The 27,956-nt window shown below is 44.8% G+C and overlaps 1 protein-coding gene across 4 annotated transcripts in view; it reads left to right on the top strand.

The window, feature by feature from the left end:
* The window catches only part of iqsec3a (IQ motif and Sec7 domain ArfGEF 3a), a 191,129-nt gene that overhangs the window by 97,497 nt on the left and 65,676 nt on the right, over window positions 1–27,956 (top strand). For 2 of the 4 annotated variants that reach the window (XM_072674190.1, XM_072674192.1), the window contains exons 3-5: window positions 2,086–2,548; window positions 15,430–16,649; window positions 27,285–27,446. In XM_072674190.1, the coding sequence (XP_072530291.1) occupies window positions 2,086–2,548; window positions 15,430–16,649; window positions 27,285–27,446 (1,845 nt within the window). The remainder of the gene's footprint in view (window positions 1–2,085; window positions 2,549–15,429; window positions 16,650–27,284; window positions 27,447–27,956) is intronic. The other 2 variants (XM_072674191.1, XM_072674193.1) reach the window with 2 other exon arrangements.

A 27,956-nucleotide genomic window follows, 5' to 3' on the forward strand; every position in this document is an offset into this window, starting at 1 on the left:
AGGTCACACTGCAGTTTGGCAAGCCCAAACAAGGTGGCAGCTTCCATATTGGCCATATTGTCTTTGGCTTTAAATCATAGTACTATCCAGTCTTAGCGCCACTAGTCTGTATGTATGTCCACATATTTCCAAGTCCACATGAAGCTGCATTCAAAAACACAAGACCATACAAGAGAACAGACATGGAATCCATACATTAAAAGTGTAAAACCCCGATCACCTAGCAGAATTTGAGGTAGGAAATGTAATATGGTGAAATGCACACCACAGTTCACTGGAGTCAGATGTCGGGGCTTGAAATAACGTCATACTCGAGTTGGCCGCATTTACCACAACTGTTCTGACTGTCCTTTTACTGGTGTTTTTTGATGAATCTAGCCAAAATATGCCCCACTTATACCCTAGGTTAGCACTTTTAGCATCAGGGGCATTGCCAGGGATTGTGGGCCCCATAAAAAGATATTACACTGGGCTCCACAACTCTTCTCAATTCTGTCAAAATACTCAATTAATACATTTTTAGGGCCACTGTCAGTCACCGGCCCTTTAGAATCGGCGTGACGTTTTCCCCACCATACAGCACCCCTGGTTAGCACTGTAGCAGGTCTGCATTGTTAACGATACCAGTTGATTATACAATATGTTGCACATTCAAACACCATGGAAGTAGAAGTTGCACAGTAATCTGTGTGTACGACTGAATTATTGGGACACAAACAGATAGAAGTGCTGATAAACTGTCTAATATTAATGCTTTTACTACTGTTTATGTGAGCTGCGGCAATCTTGGATTTTGAACTGAGGGTTGGTGAGACTCTCCCGACTTCCAGTTAAAATATCTTACTTGGTACTTGGTAAATTCCAAAATACACTTAGCTGCCCCTTCGTTTGTACCTGTCCGTACATCCAAGCACATTTTTACTTTCAAAAGAATATAAGCAAGATAAATATTCTCAGAAATGGAAGCCCCTTATTCTGATCGTGGCGGGTTTGGGTCTGTGGAATGGCGGGATTAGGACCACAAGCAGGAGCTGCAGTTACGCTAATTATACAGAAGAGGCTACTTCTGCTACTCATTTCATATAAAAAACTACTGATTTCCCCTATGGATCTGAAATGTGTGCAGATGTTTTCCACTATCTGCAGATAAATCTTTCAGCTACTGATTTTAAAGCGTTCAATCTTACTCGAATATCAGAACTGTTCAGAAGGTACATCTCCAGTATTAAGTATCAGTATTCCTACTGATATTTAATGAATTTCACATCGTGTGACTGAGATGAGTAGATATTTAATGAGTAGCTTCATGTATAAATATAAATAGCTGGTATTTTCTGATAAGTGTAACTTGTGGAACTGGAAGGTAGCTGACTGACATCACTGTAGTTCACAGACACTCTTCAGGGGGAACAAGTCATTTCTGTGAATTGAGTCCAATTGAAAAGACCTACAAGGCCCACCAGTAGGTGTGAGAAAAGCAGGCATAGAGATGCAGTGAACAGAAGCAGTGAGCAGGGGGGTGGGGGGGTGGGCTTGGAGAAGGTGGAACGATGTCAGACAGGGAGTCCCCTGGTCCCACACTAATATCAGCAGGCCACTAGAAAAAGAAAATAAAGAGTCCATCCTGCTGTCATCTCCATCCCTATAGAGCGCACAAAGAGGCCTTCCGCTATTCCCCCAGCAGGGCTCGCTTTAGTCGGGCAGAGTGAAAACACGGCCACGTCGGGTCACAACGCACACACTCATCGCCCCCCCGGCGCGCACCTGCCGGCGCACACGCACTGATAGCTGCATGACTGTGTCTTGTTGTCTGTGTGTGTGTCACATGTGGGGTGTCACAAGTCAGTCACTGTGTGTCCTTCCCCTTCTCCGTCTGCTTGTGGGCTCACTGTGCTAGGCCCGCCCCTGCACAGTGGATGCTGGGGGCCGCGGCCAGACCCCTTCATCTCTCTCTTTTTGCCCTCTTCCTCTGAGAGAAGGAGCAAACAGGAGGATGAGAGGGAGAAAGAGAGCCAACTGAGCTGGAGGACGAGGTCAGATGGTGGCCGGGCTGCGGGCTGACTCTGCGTTTTCTCCTTTTTTAAGCAGTGAAGAGACTCCCTCTGCCTCTCCCGTCACTTCGCCATCTCCCGGGGCCCCTGAGGGCCCCGAGCGGCCTCCGGATGGAGGGAGCCCGGCTACGCCTGCCGACGGAGGAGGAGGAGGGGGGGAAGGAGGAGGAGCCCAGGAGGTGGAACCGACTGAGGTGGAAATAAAGGTGCCAGAGACTGAGAAAGAGGAAGAGAGAGCTCCAGCCCAGGCCCAGGCCCAGACCCAGGCCCAGGCCCAACACCAAGAGCAGCTGGTAGAGGAGGAGACGGAGGAGGAGGATGATGTGAAGAAAGAAGCCGAGGACGAAGAGGCCGGAGGAGGGCGAGGAGGGACAGGGGGCGGCAGGAGGCCCAGCCTGCACCACACAGCCTCCCCAATCAGGGTGCAGAGGAACGGGGCCTGCAGCCACTCCACTGCCTCCGACTACGAACTCTCGCTCGACCTCAAAAACAAGCAGGTAGGCCGCAAGGCACTGTGGGGGATGGAGTTTTTGGTGAGAGGGCGATGTGTGGACGAGTGTGAGAGAGTGGCTCGTGGCGGTTTGGTGGTCGGTCTTGTGCTGCCGGAGGCTTGCTGGAGTGTGTGCGTCTGTGGCTATTTTTCTTTTTGCTGCGAGACTTGTCACCTCTTGGTGGGTTAGAGTGGTGCTTATGGATGTTAGCATCAAGCTAGTCTGTGCTGATTAAGGGCTTTAAGGTTAGCATTAGGCTAGCCAATGCTGGCTAAGTGTTTGGAGGTTAGCATTAGGCTGGCCATTGTTGGCTAACTGGCTGAAGGCTTAGTAGGCTAGTCATTGCTGAGCATCAGGTCAAACCTCTGGAGGGTAGCATCAGACAGGCCCAGGGTGAAGCTGGCTGTTTTCTTCAGGTTTGGATCATTCATTATCATCCTTCTCATTTCCATTCATCTGCATCCAACTACACTATATGGACAAAAGTATTGGGACACCTAAACATTACACCTACAGGAGCTTTTATGACATCCCATTCTAAATCCATAGGCATTAATATGGAGTTGGTCCCCCTTTGCTCTAAGCTCTAACAGCAGCAGGTCTGGAGCTCTGCAGTTACTGAGACTTCTCTGCACTCTGCTCTGAGCTCAGCACTCTGCCCTGACCCCGCTCTGTAACTTTACGTGGTCTGACAGACACTCGGTGGCTGAGCTGCTCTCTGTGAGCTGTTCCTCCTAAACTCTTCCACTGTTCACTAATAATACCTCACAGCTGATGGTGGAAGATCTAGGAGGGAGGAAATTTCACCAACTGACTTGTTGTTGGTGGTGCAGCGGTGTCTCCTATTACATACAGAACCACGCTGGAGTTCAGTGAGAACTTCAGAACCCACTCCCACTCTCTCACTAATGTGTGGAAGAAAGGCAGACTGCATGGCTTGGTGCTTGATGTATACATCTGTAGCCATGGTGCCGAATGAAACACCTGAATTCAGTGATTAAGAGGTGTCCCAATACTTTTGTCCATATAGCGTAAGCCTTCCGATGTTCACCACCCTCATTGATTTGGCTTTGTTTTCCAAGCAAACGGGAGTTAATGGAACTAGCCAAGCTTTCACAGCTGCTGTTATAATGTCAGTAATGTTGATATGGGGTGCTGTAACTAATTGAAAGTAGGCTGTGCTGTAGAATTTAGAATTTGCCACTGTGAAAATGACACCATAGAAAAACCATCTTTGTTTCCTTTAAGAAGCTTTTAAAGGTCTAAAGAACCTATATTTGATGTACATATATGATTCTTTATGGAGCCAAACGTAGTTTTTCGATGGCAGACTGCTGATTTAGCCTAACAGCGTGAACCTTTATAAAAACACAATTAATAAAATTAATACAGTTTGAAATAAATAAAAAAGGCTCTGTCCTCATGAACCCGGGATGACTGAGATTTCACTCCTCCCACGAAAATATGCCCGTCCACACAGATTCGCAAACATGAGCAAGCCAGCCCTGTTACCCAATAAAGAGAGACATCAAAACAACATGAAGAAAACAGAAGAAACCACTTCTTCTGGGTTCAATCCTAAATAAAACACAGCTCCCTATGTAGTGTACTTAGCAAGTCAGGAAATGATGGATTCTCAATCTAAATAGAGCAGTGATGTAGATCCGTAATAGAACATAATGTACATATTTTAATATGTGGACTTATGTAGTTCACTCTATAGGGAGTAAAGAGGTTATTTGAGATACATGCATGTGACGTCAGCGTTTCCATAAAGCTCAGTTTTCCCCGTCTGCACGACAACACTGAAAACACAGCTATTGATCCTCAGTTTATATTTTTGCTCCTTTAAAAGAGTTTTTAAAACTCCCCATCTCAGAGAGTGTTTTCAAAAAGCTTTCCGTTTTCAGTGACCGAAATCTGGGTTTTCGTATGTACAGGAGGCCAAAACTTTAATTTTGACAGGGCCTGTTTGTTTTTATTAGTGACTTTTCTTTTGACAGGGCCTATTTGTTTTTATTAGTGACTTTTATTTTGACATGGCCTGTTTGTTTTTATTAGTGACTTTTATTTTGATAGGGCCTGTTTGTTTTTATTAGTGACTTTTATTTTGACAGGGCCTGTTTGTTTTTATTAGTGACTTTTATTTTGACAGGGCCTGTTTGTTTTTATTAGTGACTTTTATTACCTTGGAGAGCGTTTTCAAAAAGTTTTCCGTTTCCAGTGACCGAAATCTGGGTTTCCGTATGTACGGGAGGCCAAAACAGCAGATGAACATCTCCGTTTAAAAAAAAAAAGTATACGGACACATGGGGGCGGGGCCTAACCAAACGTTGTGTGCTACAGTTTCTCTTTAGGTTGAATGAGGTTTTATCAGGGTTCTGTAAAGCCTGCAAGCTCTCTCTCTTTCTCTTACTCTTTCTCTCTTTCTTTACCCAGGCCCATCATAAACAGGTCTCTGTTGTCTCTTCTCAGAACCCGAGCCTATCAGAGGACAGTTAGAACATACAGACTGACCATAACCTGTCCTGCAAAAACCTTGTGTCTCCATTTTTGCTGTTTTTCACTTTTTGACAGAATGTGAATCTGGCAGTTGTTCTTTACATTGTGTCAGAAGGTCGGGATGAACGGACCAATAGAAACGTTCCCAAATGGCCTGGAATTAGATCTTTTTACATTGACCTCCGTTGACAATTCTGAAGGTTTTTTCCTAATCTTGTAAAGTTGGCATTTTGGAGATACAAGATTTTTTGCACGACAGCGACGATGTAAGATTCGGGCCTCCACATTCAGAGATTTTATCTGAAGTCATCCGGTATCAGATGTTCTTTGGAAAAGAAGTACAGTTTAGTTTGAGGAAGATGGAGAGATATGCCTGAGAAAACCTGAGACATGTGATAAAGATACAGAGCGAGAGAGAGGGAGAGAGATATTGTGTTGTCATGGTAACAGAGGGGGCTCTAAAATTCCTATGTCTTTTTTCTGTGCTTCCTCCGTGCTGAGCATTCATAGTGCGTACTTTACTGAGTTTGATTTGAATAGGATTAAGCTGTTGTCTTGACGGCAGCCTTGAATCATTAGAGGCTGGCATGCTCTGCGTGTGTCTGATTGGGCGTAATTCAAGCACGCCGTGACCTGTAAAATCATACAGTGTGGAAGCTACTTGACCTCTGAACCACTTCAGTATCTATTAAAGCCCCAGCCGGGCTTTTTTTTCTGTGTTTTGGAATCGTTTCGAAAAACACAACACAGTCTTCTGTAGCGCGACTATAACATACACTATGTGTCCAAATGTTTATGGACAGCAGGGCTGCAGGAAAGAACTATTTTGATAATTGATTAATCGCTTAATTACCACAAAAAACTCCTATGTGTTAAGCTTTCCATTTTAGCTTGAGGTTGTTTTATGCATTTGCTAACTAACAGTATGAACTTTATACAGAAATTCAGTGTTGAGCTTTCCGGCTCATTTAAAAGATAAATTATAAAAAACAGGGCCTGTTTGTTTTTATTAGTGACTTTTATTTTGACAGGGCCTGTTTGTTTTTATTAGTGACTTTTATTTTGACACGGCCTGTTTGTTTTTATTAGTGACTTTTATTTTGACAGGGCCTGTTTGTTTTTATTAGTGACTTTTATTTTGACAGGGCCTGTTTATTTTTTTCTTTCTTTCTGTTCCACATTAAAAGTAGTGGAGTCTGTTGTTCTGGGCGGAGCCAATAGGTACACATTTATCAGCTCTACTGGACTCTCTGAAGCATTGGCACCTATTGGCACCATGCTGCCTAATACCAGACATGGTCTAAAGGGGTATAAAGCCCCGCTGCTTAGAGCTGAGGAGCAGTGGAAGAACTGTGTTCTCTGGAATGATGGATGGTGCTCCATCCTATACTTCTGTTGACCACTCTACACCCTGACCTCACAAACTCTTTTGTTGCTGAATGCAATCAAATCCTCACAGCAACTCTCCAAAATCTAGTAGAAAGTTGAAACAGTTACTCCAACAAAAGCAGGATAAATTATTTGAATACCTTTGATTTCGGGAAAGAAACAATGAATGAGCAGGTGTCCCAATACTTTTGTCTAGATAGTGTTCATTCTAATGCATGAAGGGCCAGATTTAGAAAATGCAGAGTGCTGCTGTCTTTTTAGCACTGCAGTAGGTTTGCAGTAGGATGTGACCTCAGTAACAGCCAGTCAAAAATGTGCACTTTTGGAGGTTCTTCAGTATGAAACTGTGGAGGAACCTCAATAAATGGAAGGTTCCTCAAAGCACCTTAAGAGGTTCCTCCACAGATACACACTAAAGAACCTCCGAAAGTTTCTCAAGGAGCTGATTGGTCAGTGCGGCGCGGCTGCTGTGTGTCCTTTGCAGAAAGTTGAAGCCATCTCATGTTCGCACTGCCCACCATCCCACAATTCCTCACGCATTTTCCTGCCACTACCTATTGAATACCAATGACGATGAGATGCTAAATTCACGCCCTGCAGTGGACAGGTACCGTTACTCAAGGGCCCTGCAGTGGCAGCTTAGCAGACATGGCTATCTAACCCAGTGTTCTGACCACCAAGCCACCACTGGTCACCAGCCACCCCCTTTTGTGTATGTAGTGACCTGACGCAGATAGAAGTAAAGGCATCCAGATATTGAGGCAGTTTCAGAGCTTCACACGAAGGCGAACTGCCTTTCTCCATGATATCTCCAAATCTGTTGTACTTGGATGTTAAATTCTATGCTAAAGCACACTAGCATCCTCCTCAAAATCCTTCTCAGCTGCAGCTGCGATGATGTTATAATGCTCAGACCTAAGCCATTAAACTTAGTCTCATTAATATACTAGAATCAGCTGTGTGTGTGTTCATGCAGCAAGATTTGCCTGTGCGACCAAATATTGTAGAAAGCATTAAGATTTTCACTGGGAAATTCAATAATGTAGTATTGTAGGATGGAGTGGTATAGGATGGTAGTGGCATATGAACCGGCATATGTTTGCTCTGACTCTGTATTAGTGTGTGTGTGTGTGTGTGTGTGTGTGTGAATGTGTATGTGTGTGTGTGTGTGTGTGTGTCTGCTTGTGATCTGCTTGTTGCAATTGATCTTCTGTCTGCAGATAGACGTGTTGAGCTTCAGTGAGGGGTCTTTTCTAAAGTAGTGGGAGTGTTGTTGGACTTAGTGGATTAGTGTCAGAACCGAACTAGACACACACACACACACACACACACACACACACACAAACACACACACACACACCTTCTAGAGACAGGATTTAATGTACTTACTCTCCAATGCACTCTTACATATCGTCACTGTAATGCAAAAACTTAAAAATCTCAATTTCTGCTGTTTATCACAAAAATAATCGACATTATGTAAATCTGGCTGTTGTTTCTAATATTCTATCAGAATTCCATGACGAATGGACCAATAGAAACGCTCGAAAATTACTAGGAATAAAATTGGTATGATGGCTTATTTGGTATGCTGATTAAAATGTGTCCTTCGGTCCGAGTTTCTTCAGTACTGTAAAACAGTTGCCAACAAAAATTTTGGGATGCGTAATTTAGACGGCTTACAGACTCAAGCGCTTAGCATTGTGTTGCTAGTGACAGTAGGCTAGCACACAAACACCCCAGAAGGACCTCTAGGCTGTTTTCATGTCTGCCTGATTTAACGTGGGATTACGGTTATGGAGGCGAGGCAGAAGAGAGGCAGACTTCCTTCTGTTTGGTACACTAAAAATATCTGAGACAGACTTTTGTGGTATTAGTATTCTAATGTTATACAGAGTTTTACAGGTAGACACTCTCACTGACCACTGACTTTATGTTTATTTGGGTTTATTCTAATGTTATATAGAGTTTTACAAGTAGACACTCTCACTGACCACTGACTTTATGTTTATTTAGGTTTATTCTAATGTTATATAGAGTTAATTACAGGTAGACACTCTCACTGACCACTGACTTTATGTTTATTTAGGTTTATTCTATTGTTATATAGAGTTAATTACAGGTAGACACTCTCACTGACCACTGACTTTATGTTTATTTGGGTTTATTCTAATGTTATATAGAATTTATTACAAGTAGACACTCTCACTGACCACTGACTTTATGTTTATTTGGGTTTATTCTAATGTTATATAGAGTTAATTACAGGTAGACACTCTCACTGACCACTGACTTTATGTTTATTTAGGTTTATTCTATTGTTATATAGAGTTAATTACAGGTAGACACTCACTGACCACTGACTTTATGTTTATTTGGGTTTATTCTAATGTTATATAGAGTTAATTACAGGTAGACACTCACTGACCACTGACTTTCTGTTTATTTGGGTTTATTCTAATGTTATATAGAGTTTTACAGGTAGACACTCTGACTGACCACTGGCTTTATGTTTATTTGGGTTTATTCTAATGTTATATAGAGTTTTACAGGTAGACACTCTGACTGACCACTGGCTTTATGTTTATTTGGGTTTATTCTAATGTTATATAGAGTTTTACAGGTAGACACTCTCACTGACCACTGACTTTATGTTTATTTGGGTTTATTGAGGTCACTTGATAAGACCCTGTCAGACTCGCTGGGCTTTCTGTCCAGGTAATTCACTGACTAGTATGAGTATGACCCCCAACATTTCATACGATATATGGAGAATGATAGCAGTTCACCATGTCAGTTGGGCTTCTTTGGTTCATTTCGTGGTCAAGAAAAGGGATGGAAGGCCTTCAGCCAGCTGCCCGAGAGAGCTCAGTCTCCTCAGTCTTCTGTATAGGTTCTCTAAGAACCACTGCGAACAATGGTGGGGTTAGTTTCCTTTGCAGAACAGGAACATGCTGAGATTGTAACGTTTGAAACCCCAGACACGGTCTCTCTGAGGCTGTGTCCTGATGGCTCCACAGATAGCTACGACCGCACTTCTTCTGCATGATTGCCTATTTATGCTAATCAAGGCCCATGTAGCCTCCCAATGAGACCTTTGATTACCCTGTCTCACGCTGATCAGCTCATACATATACATGCATCCGTGAGATACGCATCAATGCAAATGAGGGATTAATGTCAAGCACCAAAAAATGGACGCGTGCGACAGAAAGCCAGTAGGACCCGTTCGCTCCAGACGCGTGGATGTATTTGCTTTGTGGCTGTTTGCCCAAGCCTTACAGCAAAGTCCGAGGACATGACTTCAGCAGGACGAGTGTATTCAGGTCTGGTGGTATGGTGACATTTGCAGAGAGAAATGTAAAGTTCTGTGGGAGAGGCGGCGACAGCTTCCTTGGAGAGTGGCGAAGCGATGGCATCTGTACTTCATTTAGCTGGGAAACAATATAAGCTAAACTTATATTATAGTCGGGGAGCGGGGGGAGGGGGGTAAATCTGTGAAGAGAGCCGTGCTCAGGCTGACCTTTCCTGTTGAAAATCTTTCCCATTTTCCGCCAACACAATAATAATCTTATTTCCTCTCAAAGCGGCTAAAGAATGGGTCTATCTGAGAGCAGTATGAGACTAATACTGAAGAAGTGCAACTCTAGAACTTCAAAGTCTCTCCAGAGTGCACACACGCAAAAGCCCTGAAGATCCGGCTTCTTCAACCCTTAGAAATCTACAGCTCGTTCTATATGTTGTATAATTTATTAGGGCTCTCGAAAGAATCGAATAATTAATGCTAATTAATCGCATTGCTTTGTATACTTAATTCCACTGTATGCACCAAAAGTTTGTGGACACCCCTTCTAATGAATGCATTCAGCTACTTTATGTGCAAATGCCAATAGAATAGGACTCCTGAACCTATTGGCACCATGCTGCCTAATGCTAGACGTGGGCTAGAGGGGTTTAAAGCCCCCCAGCATTGAGCTGTGAAGCAGTGGAAGAACTGTGTTCTCTGGAATGATGGTTGGTGCTCCATCCAGTACTTTTCAGATGAGTTGGGTAGTTGAGGATGATGAGGTTGGGTGGTGATCATCATCCCACATCCTGACGCTTGATGCTCTATGCAATCAAATCCTCACAGCAGTGCTCCTCCAATATCTAATAGAAACCCTTCTTCCATGGACAGTAGAGACAGTTACTCCAACAAAAGCAGGATAAACTCTTTATAATCTCCTTGATTTCAGAAGAAGCTATAAATGAGCAGGTGTCCCAATACTTTTGTCCATAAAGTCTCTCAAGCTGTGGAGCAGTGGAAGAACTGTGTTCTCTGGAATGATGGATGGTGCTCCATCCATACCTTTGGGATGAGTTGGGGTGACAACACCATAGCAACCACCAGGGATTCCATAGCAACCAGAGGGAACCACTGTTTGGGAAATGCCCTTTTGTAGTTTACACTTACATTTCCTTTATCCAGATTAGAGAGCAGGTTCAGTTCTGCATCTCTGACCTTTTATTCTGTTTTCTTTAGATCATCTAAATAAATGTACACTTGATTCAGTGAGAGTAAGAACAGTGAGAAGTCATTAACTGAATATAATAAGAGGCTTTGCGAAGCCAATGGCGGCTCTAGGAGAATCAACCAGTGATTCTCTGTCACTTGATCGACAATGCCCATCACCCCCGAAACCTTTTCGCACGTTGGTCTTGGGGGCATATCTAGTCTGGGTGCGGGTGATGCTCTCATCATGCTCTGTGGGGATTGTGTGGGGATGGTGGCAGGCCAGGCTTGGACGGAAGACTTGATCCAGCTGTCAAGCCCCATTTGGCATGCTGATTAAAAGTGAGGGATGTCATTGCCCCCCCCAAGCCCCCAACCCCCCCCGACACACACACACACACACACACAATTATACTCCCTTTCCCCCTCCATGGCCACGTCGTTTCCGGCACGATCTCTCCCTCCGTCAGCGCTTAGTGAAGTGATCAGTAGTAGAACTGACAGTCCGCTAATGGGTGGATTCACAGCAAGACTACGCTCCCTACAATTCTCCCTCTCTCTCTCTCTCTCTCTCTCCCTCTCTCTCTTTCTCTCTCTCTCTCCCTCTCTCTGTCTTCTTACTCTCCTCCCTCACTTTTTTGGCTTCCTGTCATTCTCAACTTTCTCTCCCCAGTATGCAAAGATATTTCTAAAGCTGTCTCTGTCTGTCTTTGCTTTCTCTGTTCTAGCCTAGTCTCGCATCACAGATGCTGAAGCCTCTCTCACGAGCTTTCCGACTTTTCCTAGACTTCTATGTAGACAAGCAGTCGAAGAGATCCTTCAAAATGTGCCCTGTTATATTCACCATTGTGCCCGATGACTCCCACAGAGCCGAAAAACAAATAATCCAATGTGCCTTGGCTAATCAAGTACCTCACCTTCCCCTCCCAAGACCCCATCGAGTGCTCAGGACCACCTCTGTGAATTCATGCCATGTTTCCTATTGTGGCTTATACAAGGCCTCCGGTTATTGGCTCGAACTCCCTCTTTCTGAGGTTCGCATTTTCTGAAACTTTTGAGGCCTCGTCACGTCGAGTCTGCGCCGTGGAAAATGTCTGATAAAGACGATGAATATGCAAGGTGGGTTGCGTCAGTCAGGAGGGATAACGTGCGAGACTCAAGCCTCTCTCTGTGAAAAGAGACGCAGCATGGCTCAAAGCACACACCCCATTCATGCAGGCCTTAGCATTCCCCAAGCGTGACTCTCCTTTCTTACCAGAAGGGAGCAGAAAATATTCGTTGTGCTGATAAGATGGCTTTTCTGAGTCTTTTCGGGTTCTCTTCAGGTCGTTTTACCTAGCGAAGGTCAATCAAACAGACCCCAGCTGACACATTACCACACAGCGCAAGTCTGTCCGGTGGGCCCTAACGTGTGTTAATCTCAGAGCATGTCCATCAACTGACAGCAAGCAGAAGTCTGGGCCCCTGACTGACAGAACACATTAGTGCTCGGCTCTGGCTCGCAACTGACTCTCGGCTGGCTTCGCCGGCAGAGCTGTGAGCACTGTAGGTCGGGATGGCTTGTAGCTAATCAGAGCTAGATTGCAGTGTGCAAATTCAGATGTATTTGTATAGCACTTTCCATAAGGGACACTTCCACACAGCAGCTGTACAGAGATCCTAGTCCAAGGCTCTTTTGAGCAAGCCAGTGGCGACACTGTCAGAATTTTTTTTTTGATCTGATCGATGCAAAAACCTTAAGAGGAACCAAGAGCCAAAAAAGGGAACCAGTGGACCGGGGTGGTTCGAATCCCTGGTAATGCAGCTTGCCTTCAGCAGCCGGAATAAGAGAGAGCACAATTGGCCTTGCTCTCTCCAGGGTGGGTTGATGGCACTTCCTCCCTACATCACTCCTAGTGTGATGTTGGTCAGCACAGGCGTCTGTTAGCGGTTGTACCGGAGCTGAGGGGTGCTGTGTTTCCTACTAGTGCGCTGCCTACCTAGTGATGCTGCATCAGCGGCAGTTCGAAGAGAGGTGGTGGCTGGATTCACATGTGTCGGATGAGACATGTGCTAGTCTTTACCCTTAGTGATGGTTCTGAATACCTCAGCTTGTCCAGAAATTCATGTGTAAAACATGTCCTAATGGCTGTATTTATGCATGGATTATACCTCCCGACTGTAAGGGGGAGCCCAGGAGCAAGAAATGCCAGCTGTGCTTGGACGTCCTTTACCACCAGTTGGGAGCAATAATTTGGGGTTAGGTGCCTTGCTTAAGGGCACCCCAGCCACAGACGCTGATCCTTCCAGTTCCAAGCTCCCCTTCTGGAAACTTTAGACCATGGCTACCTAAAGAAGCTTTACAGCAGCAGATTTCGAAGACCCCTCTAGGCACTGTTCTCCAGAACACATCATCCCTTTCTGAATTATTTGGTCGTCAAGCGAAGGAACAAATATTACATTTGTCCCGAAGTTTGGTACATCATTACCAACTCCTGTAGCCTGATAGAAGAGCTATGATAAAACATGAAATTACTGTAAGGATGGATCCCTACAAGAGTGCTGCTTTTTCAACATCTCGACATCTTATTTTTAAACCAAAGAACCTCTCTTAGTCGAATGTCCATCTCCCAGTAATGACTTACTGAGAGAGCGGACTGATTAGGGAAGATGATTCTGTCAAATATGGTCTTAATAGCAAGAAGCGTCTAAGTGCGTAAGTGGCATATTGTGTGCTGTACTCCGTCATTTCTGCTTAACAAAGCAGCAGGCAGAGTACAATGAAACATCTTCTGACAGCCTCTCTCTCTCTCTCTCTCTCTCTCTCTCTCTCTCTTGCTCCCTATGTGTCAGAGATGCTCCAAAGCCAATCATTTGGGAAAGAGATAGAAGACAGTTTCATTTATTCTTTGAGCCATAGCCAAATCACATTCGCCACAAGAGTGTTCTCGTGAACGAATAAAGCTTTAGCAGGCGAGATTGATGACTCGCAGGATGCACAGCAGTGTAGAGGGGAAGAACAGAGGCCTTAGATGTGTAAAGCCAAGCTCTGATCGCCGGGTCTGGATAAAGTGCCCGTGTTGTCTAATAAGTTGCAGTTGGCTCTGCGTCCTCTTGGTAAAGCCATAGCTCCCCTGCTGCGGTCAGGTTTGTGCTTTACTGCAGTCCATATCGGACAGTCCCTTTCCTCTTCCTCAGCCTCAGCTACAGCTTCCGTCAAGATTGAAGGGTCGATGTTGAATTAGTATTTTTGGGTGCGTGAAATGTCATGTCAGTGATCAGACAGTGCAGTCCAAAGTCATTAGTTATGGTAGTTTAATCCAGGGTGGAGAATAGGCCACCAAGGAACGGAGAGTAGCGCCTCTTATCTTTGCTGCTTCAGGCTCAACATGGCAGTAACTGCACTATATAACTTTGGTGAAGCAGAAAGGACAATGCTCTATTTGCACCTCCTGATTCAGCTCTAAGGCCTTCAGTGCTGCCAGTGCCAAGCCCACCATGGCAGGGACAATTGGAGAGGGTGGTCCCATTGATGCGGCCGCACTCCATAGTAGCACCTCTTATATTTGCTGCTTCGGCTCTACATGCCATAAACTGCACTATGGAACTTTGGTGAAGCAGACAGGACAATGCTCTATTTGCACCTCCCGATTCAGCTCTAAGGCCTTCAGTGCTGCCGGTGCCAAGCCCACCATGGCAGGGACAATTGGAGAAGGTGGTCCCATGGATGCGACCGTACTCCATAGTAGCACCTCTTATATTTGCTACTTCGGCTCTACATGCCATAAACTGCTCTATGCATCTTTGGTAAAATGGACAGGACAATGCTCTAACGTCTTATGGCCTTGGCCCACATGCTTCTTTCACTTTCAGTGATGGTTCTGTATCTCTCGACTTGTCCAGAAATGCATGTAAACGTATAAAACGAGCCAACGCATTTGTTCGAATGACATTTCCTGACTCTAGAGGGGAGCCCATGAGCAATTACCGCACAATGCAGCTTAAACTGCAGGAAAATGATCCAGCTATGCCAGGATGCAGTCCTCCAGTAGCAGAGATCCCTACCCTGATTAAACCACCAACACCTTTACCTTTTGCTGGACCTCTGTCTTAATATAATTGTAAGCTTTAGGCTGAGCTGTCAGTGTACATTCACCACATCCAGAGCCATTTCATCCTTCGTTTTTCTGTGCCGTGTTACAAACTGCTGTAAGCAATCGCTGATGTTTACTATTTTCAGCCCTTATTTGTATGCACCCTAGATCCTGTTTGATATGGCATGTGATTACTGCAGATCTGATGTACTGTTGTTCTGGAAATAACTGTATTTCTCATTTTAGACTTTCGTTAATGATCAGCATGTCATGGTACTTAGCAGATTCTGCTCCTTGTTGATTTCATTTCATGCTTCTTGCTCATTGTCCTTATCGTGTCTACAGCTGCTCATGCATATCTGCACATCACCCTGTTTGACCTGTCTCTTCTTTTTCTCCCCCCACCCCCACCACTCCTTCTCACTCTGCAGATCGAAATGTTAGAGCACAAATACGGAGGCCACCTCATCTCACGCCGTGCTGCCTGCAAGATTCAGACGGCCTTCCGCCAGTACCAGCTCAGCAAGAACTTCGAGAAGATTCGCAACTCTCTCCTGGAGAGCCGCCTGCCTCGCCGCATATCCCTGCGCAAGGTGCGTGTGCAAAATGCTGAAGGATTTTCGGCTGAGCGGGCGCTGGCCGAAGGCTGCTCAATGGCGGGCATCCCCCTGGTCCGTTCCCCTTCCCTTCCCACAACTGTGGGAGGCACCCTCACCGACCTGGAGGACTCTTTCACCGAGCAGGTGCAATCCCTGGCCAAATCCATTGATGATGCCCTCAGCAACTGGAGCCTGAAGACCATGTGTTCGTTGCAAGAGGGAGGCACCTACCAGTTCAGCTCTGAGGCCTTCAGTGCTGCAGGTGCCAAGCCAGGGACAATGGCAGGGACTATCGGAGAGGGTGGTCCCATGGATCCGACTGCACTCCAGAGTGGTATGGCCCAGGGGGACAACTCTGAAAACGTAGCCCGGAGCGCCAGCAAGTTGATGATGGCCTTCCGGGACGTGACAGTCCAGATCGATAGCCAGAACTTCCGCATGTCCTCCTCTGTCATGGAGTCCTCCACCTCCGTATCCCTTGGAAACTGCATCCAGCAAGGGGCTCCAGTGACTCCAGAGTGTGCCAAACTGTCCCCGGTGGAAGAAGCAAAACCACAAGAACAGTTTGCACAGCCTCCCCAAGAACCAGCTCCTCCACCGCCAGAGTTTGACCCTGGGGAAGTACCAGATTGCGACTTCCCCGCACCACCACCAAGTGAGGAGGAATTTGAGGAAGACCTGCCACCTCTCACCCTGGAGAAGACAGAGGTCCCAGGGCCGGAGGTGGCACCTCCAGTAGAGACAGTAGTAGAGGCTGTTCCGCCAGCAGAAGTGGTAGGGACTCCGGGGGTGGCCCCTAATGTGGAGGTTCTGGAGGCGAAGCGCAGCGAGTCTGACCCGGCGGACAATAGCTCGGAGCAGATGAGCAGCAGCAGCACATCTACATCTGCCCGATCTGCCTCTGAGGCCTCGTCCAAAGAAGCCTTGCAGACCATGATGCTCAGTCTACCCCGTTACCACTGTGAGAACCCTGCCAGCTGCAAATCCCCTACCCTCTCCACAGACGTCATGCGCAAACGCCTCTATCGCATCGGCCTCAACCTCTTCAATGTGTGAGTACCCTCTAGGCCTTGTTCGTTTCTCTTGTCGCACAGAACTTGCTGATGAAAGCGACTTTCATCAGAGTGTGGAGCTGCATGAAATAATCTGTACCTGAGGATGTGAGTGGTGCAGAATGTGGAGCTACAAACGCTCTTCACTTCTGATATCTCTATCTGCCCTGTCCTTTAAATTCACAGCACCTCTCAGCCCCTTTTCGCATGTCGTTATTGCACAATCCGTTCTGGTACATTATTGCCGAGGCATATTCGCTTGCTCCCACACCCATACACTCACCACCCAGACTTGTCTCCAGCTGTGCCTAGCACACCCTGATGCCTGCCACCTTGAATTTGCCTGAACCTCTATAAATAGCCTTGCTTCTGCCCCAAGACGACTCCTCTCATCACACGCCTGCATGGTCAGTGTCCATATTACTGAAGATTAGCCTGTGAAGTGTTTGTGCCCCTGATCCTTCAATTAAAACCATGCAGTTACACACACGTGTTAATGCTTTAGACCCTGTATGTAGACCAAGACTTTAGCCAGTTCTGTTACATTGCTGTCATAATTCCCATCAATTTTATAGGCTCTAAAATAGAACCCTGTGGGACTCAACAAGATATGAGAAACCTTATGGTGGCAAATAATTTAAAATAGTTGTAATGAATAGTAGCCACAGGCTTTAAGGGGTTAAAGAAAGCTATTCAGCCTTCTCTTATAATGTTACCAAACATGTCTAATGGGGAACTGTGATAAGAGCTTCGTTATGTATGAAAGACGGATTCAGAGCTAAAGCAAAGAATGCTCTTTTCCTACCAAGAAATTAGCCTTTCCCCCCCACCAAGCTCTCCCCATTGACATACGTAGGCCTACGTATTCTGGTGAGCCTTCATTATTTGTGGTCTATTTTTGCATGTGCGCCAGATTGCAAGAAAAAAATAAATTACGTGGGTTTACACCCAAAGAACACAAGCTCAAGCATGAAGGCAATTATGGTAATCTCCTTGCAAACACTGGAATATTATGTTAAGCCTACACCTGAGCTCTAATGTCATAAACAAGCATGTTATTACTAGATTACACAACCCATGGGGAGGTATAGGGTATAAATAGACGTAGACATTGATCGAAGCGGTCGTGTAGAAAAAAAAAATCTACGTAATTACCTTTGTGGAGATAAATGGAGAGAAGAGCCGGCATCGACGTGTTATGAATCGTTAAGCACGAAATTAAGTAAGGGAGCTTTGAATCGTTTGGTCAATCCAGGCGCTTTTTCAGTGACTCCAGCCGTCTTCCTCTCACATATCGTTGCAGATTTTTCTGCATTTGTGCAACAGACACCATATGTACACACAGCCGTTATGATAAACAGCTGTTGCATATCATATTCTCAAAGACACACAATATGACGAATGTTTGTGGACACCCCTTTTAATGAATGCATTCAGCTTCTTTACCGTTGCACCCATTGCTGTAACACAGATGTGCAGATGCACAGCTTGAGGTATTACCAATAGAATAGGACTCTCTGGAGAAGATAGACATGAGCCTAGTGGCACCATGCTACTGCCTAATGCCAGGCGTGGGCTAGAGGGGTGTAAAGCAGCCCAGCAGCATTGAGCTGTGGAGCAGTGGAAGGACTGTGTTCTCTGGAATGAGTTGCGGAGTTGGGGATGAGATGGGGTGGTGAACGTTCAACACTCGGACCTCACTGATGTCAAATCCTCAGAGCAGTGCTCTTAAACCTAGTTGGAAACTAGGGGAGCTACGGTTGGGAGGGGGCAAAAACACGGATCTGGATATTCCAAATAATACAACTCCTGTTTAGGTAAATGGATTTTTCCCTGCTTTGCTGCCTGGTCCTGCTTCCTGCTTGACCAAGAGTCAAGGTGGCAGGCCCTGGTGTGAGCTCTTCTCTGAAACAGTTAAAAGTACAAGATCCTTGAGGAACATTTGGAGGTTCTTCAGTTTGAAACTGTGGAGGAACCTCTTAAGGTGCTTTGAGGAACCCTTAAGGAACATTTTCTTCTAAAAACCTTTTCTCAAAGATTCCTCAAAGCACCTTAAGAGGTTCCTCCACAGTTAGAAGTCGAAGAACCTCCGAAAGTTCTTATACTTATACAGTATAGATAGTAAATAGTGTATCATGCACACACACACTGAGCCATGAACTAAGCCATGCAGCAGACCCGGCTCGACATGCCTCCTTTTCCAGTGCTTTGTGAATTGATTGAGTGATTGCTGTGATTGATGACAGAAAGGACAGGAAGTCTAATTGTTTCGTACTTTGCAGTACTGCACATTTCTGTTCTGGAAAGCTGCTGGCTATGTGAAAGAACCTAGTCACCTTCCTGAGTCCCAGCCCTCAATCAACACCGCTCTGACCTGAGGTCAGTTTGAGAAAGAGCGGCTCAAAGTCCGATTTCTCATTAGTCATTCCGTTAAAGCGAAAGGACCTTAATCTCGCCGTAGTAATTAAAAAGTTCTCCAGCCGCTGTGGAAACGGCCATCAAGGGAGAACGGACTGAAAAGTTCGGAGATGACGGAGCACTTTCCCTTTCTCCCCGCCCTGTTTCCACGTCTCACTCCCTGCTCCGAGTCGATTTTTCTGGTCCCTTCATTCCGATTGCTGCATCCAAAATAAAACACGCCATTCCTACCTTTTTAATGAATGCTCTTTGTACTGGAAGTAATTGTGAGTGCAGCAGCTGAGCGGTAGAGGAGAACAGGGGTCCTCGCAGGCCAGGCTGAGTCATGAGGCCCCAGGTAGGAATGCTTGCTCAGAATTACACTGCCGGTTATGTCATCCACACGGGGCTCCTCTCCTCCCTCTTTCATGCTGCTTGTTTATTTCCCAGCTCTGGAGAACAGGGAGAGCTTGTTGTGAAGTTGATTTTTCTTTCAGAGCTGTTTTTCATTTCCTTTCTTTCCTCCGGATTTAGCCGTAGGCCATTTTCAATCTTCTCTCCCGGTCACTCGTCAGTACCGCTGATCTGCGGGGGCTCTCTGATGGGTATGAAACCCACTTTCAGAGCTGTCCATCCTGCCAGCCAAGAAGTGTTCTCAACAACCTTCATGAGACTGGAGGAGAGCACCAAACGTTCAGTGCTGCATTGTATGTCTTGTACACTTTTAGTTGGATGGAGATCAGGTTTTATTGGTGGTTTATAAGTCAGATTTAGTGACCAGAAGAGTGCAGAAAGCAGAGTCGACTTATAGTGGAGTTGACCAGATAGTGGATTTGAGTGATAACCGATTTGACCTAATAGTGGATTTGACTAATAGCAGAGTTGACATAATTTTGGAGTTGACTTATAGTATAAAGAAATAGCTAATTTGGCTGATAGTGGAGTTAACCAGATAATGGATTTGACTCATAGTGGAATTGAGTAAATAGTTAATTTGAATAATAACTGATTTGACCTAATAGTGGATTTCACTAATAGCAGAGACATAACTTTGACTGATAGTGGAGCTGACAAAAAGAGATGATTGTTAACGGAGTTGACCAAATAGTAAATTTGAATAGAGTTGACATACCTTTGGATTTGACTTATAGTGGAGCTGACAAAAATAATTGACTGACAGTGACGTTGAGCAAATTGTAAATTTGATTGAATAGTGGAGTTGACTGAATAGTGGAGTTGACTGAATAGTGGATTTGAGTGTTAGTGGAGTTGACTGAATAGTGGATTTGAGTGATAGCTGATTTGACCTAATAGTGGATTTCACTAATAGCAAAGTTGACATAATTTTGGAGTTGACTTATAGTGGAGCTAAAAAAAAAGAGTTGACTAATAGTGGCATTGACCAAATAGTTAATTTGACTGATAGTGGAATTGACCAAATAGTGGATTTGACTTATAGTGGAGTTGAGTAAATAGTTAATTTGAATGATAACTGATTTGACCTAATAGTGGATTTTACTGATAGCAGAGTTGGCATAACTTTGGATTTGACTGATAGTGGAGCTGACAAAAAGAGTTGATTGATAACGGAGTTGACTAAATAGTAAATTCGGCTAATAGCAGAGTTGACATATCTTGGGATTTGACTTATAGTGGAGCTGACAAAAATAATTGCCTAACACTGACGTTGAGCAAATTGTAAATTTGATTGAATAGTGGAGTTGACTGAATAGTGGATTTGAGTGTTAGTGGAGTTGACTGAATAGTGGATTTGAGTGTTAGTGGAGTTGACTGAATAGTGGATTTCACTAATATCAGAGTTGACATACCTTTGGATTGTGGAGCTGACATAAAGAGTCAGTGACAGTGACCCAGTAATAAATTTGACCAATAGTGGATTTGCCTGAAAATAGACCTGACCTCTAAATCAACTGGGACCAACTGGCAGTCCAGTTTGAATCTCAATGGTTGTGAGTCAGAAATGCATTGTTTTTGACTGCTCATCCAGCCACACAGATTTCCACTTCAGTTTAGCATCCTGATTTCCACTCTGTAAGTAGTGCAGTTGTCAAGGGGAATGGAGTGTTAATGTGAACATCCAACATCTGTGTGTGTGTGTGTATCAACTGTACGACTGTAAGTAGCACCATTGCCAAGTTGTGCCACGCTGTGCCCAGCTGTGTGGGAAGCACAATTGCTCTTTTCATGTTTATTTTTCAGCAGTTTTTGCCAGCTTGGCAGTAAAACCAAAGGAGTCCCAGTAAAACTGACGATGTGTAAGGCTGAAAAGCCCCCCGGCAATACTTCCATCACTGAAACGTGTGGAGCAGCACGTGCACTTCTGACACAGCACTTTTATTCCAAGTTTAGAAAGAACTAAAGGAGCTGAACTAAGGGAAGCAAACTTTATCTCTGTCGTACGCAAGCCGGTTTCGCTTCACGCACTCGGAGAGATAAACGCGTGCTACGTTTTAATCACAGTAAACTGATGTTAGGCAGACAGAGAGAGAGAGACTCTTATTAGTTCCAGCAGTTTGTTCCTTCAGTCTAATATGTGTGACAGGCCGAGGCTGCATGTGAAGCAGGTGTGTGTGCTGCGGGCTGAGACAGCGCTGGGACAGATAGGCTGGGATTAAGGGGCTGAATAGAGGGGCCGCAGTCTCTTCCCCTTAATAGCTAATTAAGAAAGGGCAGGGAGCGAAGAGACAGTGGGGGTGTGTGAGGTGGAGCTGTATTAGGTGTGTGTGTGGGGTAGTGAGCTATGGAAAGGAGAAATGGAGGACGTGTGAGAATGAAAATCTGAGTTTGTTCAAACTTTATCATGCCAAACATAACCTGTCGTAACCTATATGACTATCGTCGCTGTCGAGCAAAAAACCCTCTATCTCCAAAGTGTTAACTTTACAGGAAAAGGAAAAAGGTTATTTTGGAGCCTGATGTTGAAATAATTGTAAAGCTTAGTATTGCTACTACCCTCTTGTATAATGTATAGTTGCTGTTTATTTAGGCAAGTATTCATATACTTTTGCCCTTCCTTTGTTCTGGCGGGGGGGGGGGGGATGGGGGGCGTGGAGGGGGGTTTAGTATATGTTGTTTAACATTATTGTTATAAGTGATACCTGATATATAGAACAGCCTTTGATTAATAAAGTAAATATATTGAGGGAAAAAAGTTATTTTGGAGCATTTCTATTGGTCCATTAATCATGACATTCTGACACAATGTAAAGAACAACTGCCAGACGACTTAAATTATGTCAAAAATTGAAAAATGGCAAAAATAGAGATGGCTTTTGCAGGACAGCAATGATATACTCATAAAGTATGTTTATAAGTTTATTAGTCTCATTCCTAAAAAAAGGATTATTGACATATTATATTTCTTTTAAGCTTAATCTTCTTTGATCTTGATTGCTCTGATTTCCCTCATCGCGTTACTGCATTACTGTGACAGAACATCTCTATGCAAAAAAATACCACATGAAGCAGTCTGAGAGTCAGTGTTCCAGTAAGAAACATGTTTTTTATCTGTTTTCAAACATGTTTGGTCACGCATGCAGGTCGTCAACAAATGGTAAATAAATGGTTTAATGGAGTACATTCCTGCTCATGTCATATTGTATATGTATTCTAGTTTTTCTTATATTAAGCTCTGTATATACTACATGTCCACAAGCATCTAGACAGATTTCCCCCGCACACACCTTAAAAGGTAAATCGAATGCATTTATTAATAACTTTAATTAATTAATTTTAAGTATTTAGGCTGTTGTTTGATGTATAAATATTAAGTGCGTGATTGTGGTGAAAAATGCTCAAATGTGGTTCCACAAGCCCATTTACCACATCGTTTTATAGTGGACTCTGTAAAAGAACGATGAGCTCTGCTCTACATGGCCGGTTTATATCACCAGACGGCTCACAGGAGGCATGTGGCATTGCATAGCATCGTTTTTTATCACTGTTCAAGAAGACTGTAGTGGGCAGGTAGTGTTGTTGTCCTGTCATGGTGTCCTCTCCTCTCCACAGTTGAATAACGAGACTTTGGTACATGGAAGTGACAAAACCGTAAACTTCCAACACTGTTATTCCTCAGAACCAAAACAAAGCTGAAAAACGGCCCCAAAACTGTTACATCACAGTCTTGACTCGTTACATAAACCGCGCCCACTAGAGAAAGTCCTCGTTAAAGCTGGAAATAGTAAACAGAGATGTCGACTTTAAGGGAATATAGTGGTGTTAAAACTGGAGAGCAGCTCAACTCCTCCAGCATTGAGCTGTGGAGCAGTGGAAGTGTGTTTTCTGGAGTGACGGAGCTCAATCCAGTTCCTGGAGTGGAGTTTGTGATCCAGACCTTCCATCCAACATCATCCAACATCAGTACCTGGCCGCACTGAGGTTCTCGTGACCACGGTAGTGGTAATGGTAGCAATGCTAACGCCGCAATAGCGATAACATCGAAAATGCCACGGTAGCGATGCTGGGTGAGACACCGAGGATGCAATGCTGAGCGAGGCCGGTGGCTGGTGCGGTAGCGATGCTCACACTGATAGTGAAGCTAACGCTGTGATCATCATGATGTGTATCAATGCTGTGTAGCAATGCTGGGTGAGGCTGACATCCGCCATGCTCACACCGAGGATGTGATGCTGGTAACGATGTTGTCCTCAGACTTTCAGCACGAGTAAATGTCTCTTCTAGGCAAACAAGAGGCACTTCTTACGCAATCGCATTCAAACAAGGTCAGTCAGTAAGTGAAATTGCCTCTTCAACAAACGCCGGTTCTTCTGTGGCTTTGCTCAAAGAACCTCGTGTAGAACCTTTATTTTTTTAGAGTGCCGAAGCAGGAAAGCAGGAACTGCGCTGAGGCACTGAAATCACTGTATTAAAAGGCAGAAATAGCAGCTTTTGTTTACAGTTTAAGCAGAGAGGAGCACTGCTCTCCAAATCGAATCTCAGCACGTAAATATCTGTGTGTCGGAGTCGTCTTTGTGTGATATTTGAAGGAGGAATGGTTCGGGGAGCTGTGCTTTCCGAAAGAGGGAAAAATATCCCAAAATGACTCTCAGAGTGCTGTTTTTATTCGCTGTATGGGAAAAAAATGTGCTTGGGTTTGAGTACATAAAGCTGAACATCAGCGAGTTGCCAAGTTTACTTGTGTTTATGTTGAGGATGCTGCACTCCAAGCAAGTGAGGCACTCTTTGTGTGCGTATATGTATATATATATATAGATAGATATATATATAGATAGATATAGATGTATAGACACACACTCACTTCTGTATGTGTCTCTTTTCCATATGTGTGTATCTCACATACAGATGTGCCCGGATAGCTGCCCTAAATAAAAGATGAGTGTGTAAGAGTGGAGGTGGATGAGTGGAGGGAGGGATGAGGTGGAGGAGAGGCGAAGCAGAAGGATACGTTTGAGAAATCCTCAGAGCTGCATTATATTTATATATATATATATAAGAATTTAATTAGCACTATAGCAGAGTGCACATGCTGACCAGTCCTTCCCTTCAGGTGAAATTCCACATTTTTTTAAATGATCAGAGCCATTTCGAGTGGATTTGGTGTGAAACGCTCCATTCCAAAGTGAGAATCGTTCACATACACAGACGTCTGAAGAGCTTTAATGCCTCTATAAGCTACATCACACCACATATCGAATGAATGCATTCAGTGGCAGCTTTTTTACTGTATAGTAAACCACTTAAAAAAAGGAATAATCTACTGCAGATTCGTTTAGAAGGCAGATGAAGTTGCTGAGTTTGATGGGGTCATCGCGACAGCCCTTGACGCCTGCCCATGTTTAAAAGGAGAAAGTGTAAAGTAGTTCACAGCAGCCAGAAATTCTGCAAAGCCAGCTAAATCCCTAACAAACGACATAACGCCTGACTCCCTGACGAAGAACATATTCGGCCTGCATTTCACTGACTGATAACCGGCCTGGAAGCGGAGCGGCTGATGGATTTGATCAGAGTAAAAAAAACAAAAAAACTCTAAGCCATTTTCTGCCACTGAATTGGATGTTCTGTCCATAAAGTGTCAGCGAGACCCAGTCAGCCGCTGACTCCGGCAGGTCCCGGCTTGTAAAAGGCCGTTTTGTGTGAGTGGTAAATCCCGGTAATGAGGAGAGGGATTGTGGGTTAGAAGCACCTACAGGAGTCTGTGTCAGATGGAGGGCCGCTGTCTCCGTATAAATCCGTCGGTTTTGTGTTCGGTGTGTGGATTTCTCCACATGGAGCCGTGTTCACAGCGGCGCTGTAAAACTGCCTGGCTGGCGTTTTTACTGTGAGCCAAAAGCAGGTTATTGATAAAACGCTTATTAATGTGGAATGCATGCCGTTGCTAACGTGGACCAGGCTGAAGATGGGGACTCGGGCTGTTTTGGATCTAAAGCAGATTTTAACCAACATAAATGAATCTGTTAGGAGAAGGATAAATGTAGTCGGATTATCTAATCAATCCTAAATATGAAATAATCTACAAGAAATTCTGGCGGCTTCTTAAATATAAAACCTGCAGGACAAACATGACTTCTTGCCCTTTTTCTTTGAAATTGGCTCTGTCACTTAACACACCTGTTCGTTTTTGTTGCCCCCCCATCCCCCCCCCCCCCAGCACTACGAGGGTAAGCACTTCACCTCCTATCTTTTCTGATACATGAGAAGCCAGCCACCGCCTCTTTAAGACTGATGAGGGGAGAGAGCGCCATCTATTAACCTGGAGAGAGGACAGCCAGTTGTGCTCTCTCAGAGTCCGGCTGCTGATGGCAAAGCAGCACGTGACCCCTTCTAATGAATACATCTAGCTACTTTACATTGCACCAATTGCTGACACAGATGTGCAAATGCACACACACATAGCTTGTCTAGCTCCTGCTAAAAAGTGCTGCCAATAGAATAGGACTCTTTGGAGCAGGTAAACATGAACCTGTTGGCATCATGCTGTCTAATGCCAGGCATGATGGTTGGTGCTCCATCCAATATTTTTAGAATGAGTTGGGGATGAGTTGGGAAGTTGGGGATGAGTTGGGGAGTTAGGGATGAGTTGGGGTGGTGACCATCCAACATCCTGACCTGACGAACGCTCTCGTCTTTCCTCCAAAATGTAGTAGGACACCTTCTTCCATGGACAGTAGAGACAGTTGGTACTAATGTTATGGCTGATTGGTGTGTAAATGTGTGTCCTCTGAAGGATACTGGATATAAGGAGCTGTCCTTTCAGCACCACATCTGCATGACTCTCTCTCTCTCTCTCTCTCTCTCTCTCTCTCTCTCTCTCTCTCTCTTTTGCGCGCTCCCTCTCTCTCTCTCTCTCTCTCTCTCCCTCTCTCTCTCTCTCTCTCTCTCTCTCATCCTCAAGCTCTGTTGTTATCTGTTTTGCTTATGTAACAGTTGTAATATGAGACGGAGGATGAGAACGGATCTGCAGTGGCCACTTTTTTCCTCTCCAGCTCAGCTCTCTCTCTCTCTCTCTCTCACTCTCTCTCTCTCTCTATCCGCTATAAATACCCTGCGTATCTGAAAGCAGGCTGCGGAGCTGCAGAAGCAGAGCGGGATGAGGCAGAAGTGCTTCATCACGGCTGGCAGTCACGCTTTGCGAAGAACAAAAGAGATGCAGTCTGACAGACGCAGACTCGAAGCCTGATACAGTGATCGCCCCGCTGTACAGTACAGTACTGATAGAGCTGGAAAATCAGACCCTCTTACTGAGGGGGTCAGCTCTGTGTGTGTAAATTCTGCTGATGCCGCACCGCCTCTGCTCAGTGTAATGGTGACTAACGAAGCTGTTGATGTAGTTGGGGGTGAACAGAGATGTGTGTGAGGGGTCTGGTGGATGTGAACTGAAGGAAGTGTGTGTTTCTACAGGAGTGAGTATTACAGCAGCACACTGCTGAGGTCCAGTCTACTGACCTTTAGCAGTAGACCATGCTGATGAGGATGTAAGACTGTGGTCTTTCTGACCTTATCTTGCTTAATGATCATTTAGAACTGTATAATATTAAAATTATATATTATTAATTATAATCTCTCTCTCTCTCTCTGCCTCTCTCTCTCTCTGTCTCTCTCTCTCTGTCTTTCTCTCTCTCTTTCTCTGTCTTTCTCTCTCTCTCTGTCTTTCTCTCTCTCTCTGTCTTTCTCTCTCTCTCTCTCTCTCTCTCTCTCTCTCTCTCCTCTCTCTCTCTCTCTCTCTCTGTGTGTGTGTGTGTGTGTGTGTGTGTGTAACAGAAATCCAGATAAGGGTCTGCAGTTCCTCATCTCTCGTGGCTTCATTCCGGACACGCCCATCGGTGTTGCTCACTTCCTGCTGCAAAGGAAAGGGCTGAGCCGGCAGATGATCGGAGAATTCCTCGGAAACAGCAAGAAACCTTTCAACAGAGACGTGCTGGAGTGAGTGATCACCCCATCAACACACACACACACAGATAAAGAGTGAGAGAAAGAGAGAGAGAGAGAGAGAGAGAGAGAGAGAGAGAGAGAGAGTAAAAAAACACTGGTTCAGTGTCAATATAAAGAGAATGAGAGAGGGAGATAGCGAAAGAGAAAAACAAAGAGCGCGAGAGAGAGAAATAGAAAGAGAGTGAGAAAAAGAGAAAGAGAGAAAGAGCGAGAGATATAGGGAGAGAGAGTGTGTGTGTGTGAGAGCGAGAGAGAGACAGAGAGAAAAAACAGAACTACCGGTTCAGAGTCAGTATAAAGAAATAGAAAGAGAGCGAGAGAAAGACAGAAAAAGAGCAAGAGATATAGGGAGAGAGTGTGTGTGTGAGAGAGAGAAAGAGGGAGGGAGTGAAAACAGAACTACTAGTTCAGAGTCAATATAAAGAGAAAGAGAGAGAGAGAGAGAAATAGAAAGAGCGAGAGAAAGAGAGAAAGAGCGAGAGATATAGGGAGAGAGTGTGT

The sequence above is a fragment of the Salminus brasiliensis genome, chromosome 2, assembly GCF_030463535.1.
Source record: "Salminus brasiliensis chromosome 2, fSalBra1.hap2, whole genome shotgun sequence".
In the NCBI taxonomy this organism is placed as follows: domain Eukaryota; kingdom Metazoa; phylum Chordata; class Actinopteri; order Characiformes; family Bryconidae; genus Salminus; species Salminus brasiliensis.